Here is an 8313-nt window from a genome sequence, read left to right on the forward strand (position 1 = left end):
CAGAGTTTTGTAATATTTTAAATGAAATAAAAGCCCTAGTGTTCAGTGCCTTATCTCTTCTAGTCAAGCCAAGTCAATTTTATTTATACTGCGCCAAATCACAACAGAAGTACACTCGATAAACTTCATACAGAGCAGGTGTAGGCCATACTCTGCGGCACAGAGAGAGGCACAGATATGACCATACATAATAATAACCATAACAACTATACAGATACAGTAATATAACAAACTATAACAATAGTAGCAGTGGGCTTCAAGCAGAACCACGAAAACGAGCGCAACAACGTTCCAGGTGCAACCATGACCCGTGGCAACCTGCCAGACAATCGAGTCACCAAAAATCTGTATTTGGTGTCGGTGTGTGCACTTCAGACATTGGACCTCTGTCAAGAACAACTGATACGTTTGCTTCTAACTGGCTCAATTGATTCAAGACAACTTTTGGCCCTAATCACAAACCCAGACCTGTCGCATTATACGTAGAGATGTCCATCTTTCTCTGCAGCAGGAATGGAGCAAGAGTTCTAATGCCTTTATCTGAGTTACTTTGTGAGGTTTAATATGTTCCTAAAAACTATTTAAAAACAGATAACTACTATAATCTTCATGCATCAAATGTTCCCCATATCGTCATCACGGCATGGCAGTCTGCTGAGAGCTTCCACTCCAACAGCTGTCTTTATACAAGTCGCTGTTCAGAGGAACATCCTCCCTTTCACCAGTCTAACAGCACCCACTGTGTGATCATCTGTTGATGTCAGTTCCCCTTGACCCCCTCTCATCCCAGTGATGGGCAGCTCCGTTTTTAGTGTCAAACTTATCGTCAAGCCAATCCCTCTTTCTTTCTGTCACAGCACGGCGCTCTGATGTCGTTGGCAGTTTTCATATTTTCTCTTTTCAGATCAAACAGGTAGCCAGCCAACAACTGTACCTGCTCACAAACAGGTGGCATTCATCGAGTTGAAACGAGCGATTTATGACAGATGTGGACGAGAGAGTTTTAGACAGTTTTAGCTATAGCTAAGTGACGAATTCCTCTGGTATATCTGGCAGTTACCAAACAGCTCCAAGTGTAAATGAAAGTGTCTCAAAATTTCCCCTGGATTTTATCCGGATATGAGACACTTGAACTGAAATGAAATGTAAATGTAATCTAAGTGAATCTGGCTTGTAAAAAACATGAAATAAGCCTCACAAGCAAGCAAGAGAGGTTTTGGATGAGAAGATGAAAATGCTCTTGCATAAGGCTGAATTATATAAAATAACTCTGAACAATCAGCAGTTCCTAAACGTCAGTTTTTTTTTCCTCCTCCTTTCACTTTTTTCCTTTCTTAGCTTTTCTTTGCTGACTGCATGGTCAGCTGCTCCTGGAGCAGCCAAGTTTAGAGCCTTGAACCCGGAGTGCACCGCCACTGTTTCATCAATCTCTTCATCACCAATTATCTTCTCAGCCTGTGGATTTAGGGTCTGGTGCCACTACTCCTCCTTTTTGACCCTCGCAAATAGTCTTTTGAGCGTGAGCTTTCGAGTCCCTTCGTCCTTTCTTCTCTCTACTCATCCAGGCCCATCTACCCGTCCATCTCCCCATCCGTCTCTCGGCTTTACGTACATCTGTCAAAATTCTGCATCGTGATTGGACTTTTTAAGCTCATGACACTTTTCCTGTTGCGTAGAAATTTGCATTCAAATGAGATCATTCACACAAAATGGCTCAGTCTGCCTTAGCAGTACTGATGTTAGTATTACCTATTTTGGCGTGGTACTGCCACGTACGCTTCCACTTTCTGCTCTCGTATAAATCCAACCACCCAGTGTGTGGTAAGTAGCTGAAAGTAGACGAAGGTAGAATAGGTTGACCAAACTCAGCACACTTATGGGTGTATTATGTTAGGAAATAACTGCAAATCAAATGTCATAGGGTAAATACAGTATATATTCATGCGTGCAAGGAGGATGATCCATCTGGCCCAGCAAGGATCACTCAATAGATTCTCATAATCCTTTACTTAGTGCAGTATGTGATGTGGCTCTGGGGTCTGCCACAGAGTGGATGCACCGGTGTTAATCCCTGTGTGTCTTCACAGCATGTGCACATGGCCATAAATACCCCACGACGACCCTCGCCAGCTGTTAACTAACTACCGTGAGGTGGGTGTGACGTGGATGAGTGGGAAGTTCCCACTGAGGGAAGTCGTATCGGTGTCACGTCCTCGTGGATGTCACGCTGACCCGTGTTCCCCATGTTGACGGTGCAGTTAGTTTCATGCTGCTTATGTCTCATGTTTTAACATAGCCCTGGTTTAAGAACAAACCGTTGACACGTTGGGCTTGTACACTGAGAATTTAGTATAAGATGGAATACCTGACATTTTACTCTTGTTTGAATAGTAGTTTGAATTTTGAACAAAAAGTGACAGCCCTGCTCCCTAACTTTAAAGGAAGACATCTTTGTATGTCTGTCTGTGTCCTCCGCATATCTCAAGAACCGTTCATCTGATCTACTTCACACTTGGCGGGTGTATCGCTGGGCAAAGACATTCAGCTTTGAAGTTGGTGTCATTTGGACTCGCAACACATTTGATATTACTCTGCGGACTGAGTCGAGCGCGTCGTCGCAGCAGGCCTTTACAGGCTTCGGCTCATTGACCGCAATTGACTTTTGCTGCTGGTTTCTGGATATTTTAACGTTACACCCAAACTCTTCGTCACATTCCTGGAGTCAACGAGCAATGAGCGGTTCTCGACAGCGCTGCAAACAGTACTACCAGGAGCCAAGCCATGCTATTAAAGGAAGACTGAAACCAGTCTCCGGTCTTTATTTTCAAATGAAATAGAGTTTGATCCAATACTGCACATGCGTTGTACCCATAGACTGTATGTAAGAAGTGGACGTAGTGACTTCTTATCATCATCTTGAATTACGTCCGTCGCCATGTTGTTTTTTTCGCAACCAATGAACGGAGGTTACCATATTTGGAATGTGGAGGAGTAACGTAGAGACTCTGTATACGGCTCTGGTAGCAGCAGTGACCTGTCAATCACTGTGTAGCCCCGCCCTAAAGCATACCCTGCTTTATGGTCTATTTGACTCTAAATGGACCATCATTTACTAAATGAACATCATGCTGTATTGAAGAAGACTTGAAACTAGAGATTGAGACCATAAACTCATGTTTACAATGTTTACTGAGGTAATAAATCAAGAGAGAAGTAGAGTCATTTTCTCATAGACCTCTATACAACCAGAGGAGTCGACCCCTGCTGGTCAGTAGAGAGAATGCAAGTTTTTAGACACTCACTCACGCATTGGCTTCACTCGGCAGAACCGGAGGTTGCCGCGTGGTTGTACCTCAATGATATGACGGCGTGTCCTGTATTTTAGCCTCATTGGAGCCAAGAAATTGACTCAGCGTATGTTTATCAAGACTGTTTTTTTCTCCTCCAGGCCCTCCCTTCATTATATCGCCACCAGAGAACATCACAGTGAACATCTCGCAGGACGCCTTCTTCACCTGCCATGCGGAGGCCTACCCCCGCAACCTGACCTACACCTGGTTCTGGGAGGAGGACAACGTCTTCTTCAAGAAGTAAAGTTATGATCGGTTTCCTTATTGTCTCCCATATCACCTCACCCGTCTGTCCCTACTGTTGACCGCAGTCAAGAGTCCTGTCTTATGATGGTGGTTTTTTTCCTGAGATTTTCTGAGCTTTCGCACTGCGAATAAAGGCATCGACCAATCACGATGTCCTGAACAGACAAAATTCAATACGTACACTATAGTGTACAACAACACGGAGGCTCCGAAACCTAGAAGGCAAACGTTGAGAACTCCTTTCATGTTTATAATGAACAGAAAAGTCTATCACTTATCTTTTGCAATGGATCCCTAGAAATATCCGACAGTGCACATCTCCCTCCATTGCCACGAGCGATGATGACATTTCTACTGTTAGCTCGTGGAAGCTGTTCAGACAGACACAATGCACTTGTCCATTCTGCTCACACAGAAAGTGCCCCACAGCCACCAAAGCTTGAAGTAAAGTTAGGTTTGTGATGCACATTCACAATGCATCATATTGCATGAACGTCTGCTTCAACGCACTGTTTTTTTAGGGAGACTGAGCAGACAGGGAGGAAGCCAGCTCTCATGCATTGGTGTAAAATAGCCCAACAAAGGGGGAGTTTTTCTCTTCTTTTACGGGTATGTCCATTTCATCCTGGCTAAAATAATATTCAATTATGGCAAAATAGCAAATGGAAAGAAAATAGTGTAATTTTATTTCAAAAAGCAGAATGTCTACACTTTGAAAATTGTAGAATAATTTTCAAGGGACTTCAAAACAACACAGTGGAAATGATATTATATCTATTTCATCATTCAGCATATATCAACTGAACTAACGGCAGACTGATGCATGTAGCGATAACTGGTTCTGGTGGCTAACGCCGAGCGCTGGTGCTTATCAAAAATGCAACAAGTTTTGCAACTTTAACATGCTGCAGCGTAGATGAATATTTCAGCAGGGACTTGATCCCTGGCCGTGAGTACTCTCCTGTAAATATCGCAGTAGTTTGGTTGACATTGTACATCCACGCTCGGTCAGTGTTATTAACACTTAGCACATGTTTGTATACTTCAGCAGTATTCTTTCTTTGAAGTGTCACAAATACCAGGGGAAAGAAAATAGTTGCAGTATTATGTTTTGTGATACTGTGTTGATTCTCAAAGGCACTATTGATTTTTAATTAATAGTTTACATGCAAAGATTTGTGGCAGACAGTGTCCCTGTTCTCAGATCGTATGCATATGGTGGTGTGTTCTTTATACTATTACAGTTTTCCTAAAATTAGATTTTTAGAAAAATGTAATATTTTGCCTTGCTTACGTTATCGCATTATACCGTGATATATTGAATCATAACCCCTGTATTATGATTGCCAGATTCTTGCCAATACACAGCCCTCGAGCTAAACTCACCGGATAAACTATTTTACCAACTTAGAACCAGGTTTCAAAATGGAACACATGTATACTGTCACTGATGTACGATGCAAGGCTGCTACACAAGGCGACACATTTTCTTGCCCTTTTGAGATCATATCCCAGTGGCTGTAAAGCTCTGGTTTTCATATAAATGATATTCTGCACACAGCTTGATTCATGGTACACAGCAGGACGGTTGATTCCAGAGGAACTGTAAGTCTACTGGCTACAAAGGTAGCTGTAAAACACAGACCGTGAATGCATTCCCCTTGTTTGTTTTTTATTGCCCCATAGCACAAACTCTTTAGAATAAATATATGTACCATAGTGAGGTTGAAGGATTTATTGATACCGATACCAATGATAACTTTGCCGGATGCAGAGATTTCAGACTTTTAAAACCCCTCTAATCCCCCCAGCTTGTAGGCTTTGTGTTGGAACTGAAGAAGGGGTTCACAGAGATCTTGGTTCATGCTTCACTCAACGTCACACACAGTGCCTGCTGGTTTTCAGCAGCAAATTTATACTCAAAAAATCCCATTTTTCAAGGTGCTTGACTATTGTGAGATCTGGGGGGTGTGTGTGTGTGTGTGTGTATGTGTATCTCTGGAGAACTACACTAAAGTCACAGTCATGTTTCTGGAACTACTTCTGTGAAATGTATTCATTTTAATATGGTTAGAATGTGATGGTGGAGGAATTAGTTTTTTTATAAAACTAATTCCTGGCATAAAGAAGCATTTTTAAGTTAAAAACCTTAGCATGACAGTGACTCCAGAAATGTTGTATTATACTTTGTACTCTACCTAATTTTGCATGTTTATCTATCCAACTCCAAAAACACTGGATCAATCACAAATGCATCATTTACAGCAGTGTTTCTCGGTACTAGTACCCTAGGGCAGCGTTTTTCAACCTCTTCTGAGCCGCGGCACATTTTTGACATTAAAAACATCCCGCGGCACACCAACAACCAAAAAAGATACAAAACCACACCTTTTAGCATAATACAGCATATATGCCAAGGGTGTCAAACTCAATCACAGAGAGGGCCAAAACAAAAAATTAGGACCACGTTGAGGGCCAAATAGGGTCAACATCTAATAAACAGGATAGAAGGGATATTGGACAAAGTGCAAAAAGAAATAAGCTACATTCTTTTATGCATACGTACCAGAGCCAGATGTTTGGCATCTTCTCTTGGCTCCCAGTTCATCAATGTCTGGGGTTCTGTGCTGTGGAAACCCTCAGGATGGAGTGAAGGTGTGCATCAGTGAGACGACTCCTGTGTGGGTTTTTACTCAGTCTGATGTTTTACAGACATGTAGCTCTGTCTATAGTTGCATCTCTCCTTTTTTTTCCACATCAGACATACAGGTATGTGTTTATTTGGAGCGAGGGAGGTGGGATGAGTTTGAAGCCAGTCCTGAGATTTGGGTCTGCTGACTGTTGACCAGCCACTTGCGGTAGCCAAGGCAACAGATGTTTTGCATTCATTGGCTTTGCTCCCTCCTCTTCCTCTTTCCAAATCAGACTGGGAGAGTGCAACGAGCAGAGGTGGGGAAGCTCGTGAGAAGAAATGACATCATGCCTGACGGAGACGACACACATTTGTTGTCATTTAACCACTGTTGTGGTGTCACTTTCACAGGACTTTGTTTCTATATAAAGCAGTGTTTCTGCTGATTGAACATAGAATAAAGAGAAGTGTTAATAAAAGCAAAACGTCAAATCAAAGATCATTTGCAAATTGCTCATGATTGCAACTTTTCAAAGGTCTGCATATTAGAGCTAACATTTCAGAGAGAAACATGAGGGAGAAACAGGGATTTGTTGGCAAAGGCAACATTTATCATAAGTCCACCCTTTAGTCTTCACTCATTCATAATGAGGCTGCCAGGAGCAACACAATCTGCATCACTTGCCGTGTCTGGAGGCACTGAGACTCGGCTTGTTCCAATTGGCGATCGTATCGTATATTATGGATTGAAGGGATGATTGATGATTGTTTTTCTCCTACATCAATATTAAGGGGATTTTAATTACCTTACTAGGAGAACTAAAATGTTATAAAAAATAATCTCCAGACTCTGAGCCCTGCTGTGCATTTGGAGATGTTTCTGGTGGAGCTAAGCCCGGTTAATCAGCACCAGTGACGATTGAATAAACAATCCTTATAACAAACCGGTTTCCGTCTCTTTTCCGTGGATCTGCCCCCACATCTCCGTGCTCCTTATGCCTGCTCACTGAATGGCATTTCTTCCCTTTTGAAGCTTTGATTGAGGTTGTCGAATGAAACTTTGATCGTCTGTTGTCACATTTTATGACTTTTGTCCCCCTATAAAAGTCTGGAAAATATGATTTTGTGTTACTGTGGTTATATAAATGTAATTAATGGTGCTGTTAGAATGCTGCTGGACTGCGCCATTAATACAGGTGCAAGTCTGATGCAAGCAGGCGACGGTATTTAACCGCAGTGACATTTTGTCTTTTGAAAGGATAAACGCCCAACAAATATGGATGGAAGCAGAATAATCGACCATTGCACTGAATGTTTTCTGTTAAGTTATTAATAATAATATGAATGTCAAAGTCAGGAATGAAGCTTCAAATTGCAAACTATTTGGTACAGCCCCAGTTATGGATATGATTTGGATTGTGATATTAAAGGTAAGAAAAAACGTTAAAGCGAAAACGAAACTGTTGCATTGTCCCACCAAACACACACACAAACACACACACACACACACACACACACACGCATACACACACACTTTTAAAAGGGAGCCATTGTTTGAATAGAGGAGACATTACTTTTAAATACAAAGATATTTTAAATAAAATGTTCACACACCTTGGTAAATGTTGATTTACGTTAGTTGAACTGCAGGGCTTACAAAAAGCTTCAAGGTTCAAATTATTTCACACTATGTGTCGGAGCGGATCCACACTGTGCACCGTGTCATTTCTCTCACAATAGCGTAGTGAACTGATTCAGCAGCTCCACTCAGAGACACTGATAAGCCTTAAGAATTACTCAGCTGTAAGAATATGCAGCTGGTGGGTCTCCCGTCCACAGGATCTCAGCTCTGACTCACATCTCATTAATCCTTAGCTTTACCTACGGTGGCACTTTCTACTCATCTTTTCCTTCTTTTTTATTATATCTTCCCATCATTTTTGTAGTATAATGCTTATATGTGTTTTCTTTTTCCCGTTGATGATGTGTAACAGTTTTTATAGCCGTGCCAACGATATTCAGATGTTGTAGTAGATTATCATGAGAAGAGTATTATTATTATATATATATATATATATATATATA

At 41.6% G+C, this 8313-nt stretch overlaps 1 protein-coding gene across 5 annotated transcripts in view; it reads left to right on the forward strand.

Moving 5' to 3' along the window:
- The window catches only part of igsf9bb (immunoglobulin superfamily, member 9Bb), a 106797-nt gene that overhangs the window by 55663 nt on the left and 42821 nt on the right, over window positions 1–8313 (forward strand). For all 5 annotated transcript variants that reach the window (XM_031871637.1, XM_031871639.1, XM_031871638.1 and 2 more), the window contains exon 6: window positions 3449–3590. In XM_031871637.1, coding sequence (XP_031727497.1) covers window positions 3449–3590 — 142 coding nt within the window. The remainder of the gene's footprint in view (window positions 1–3448; window positions 3591–8313) is intronic.

The sequence above is a fragment of the Anarrhichthys ocellatus genome, unplaced genomic scaffold (genome assembly GCF_004355925.1).
Source record: "Anarrhichthys ocellatus isolate YVR2014 unplaced genomic scaffold, GSC_Weel_1.0 scaffold59, whole genome shotgun sequence".
NCBI lineage: Eukaryota > Metazoa > Chordata > Actinopteri > Perciformes > Anarhichadidae > Anarrhichthys > Anarrhichthys ocellatus.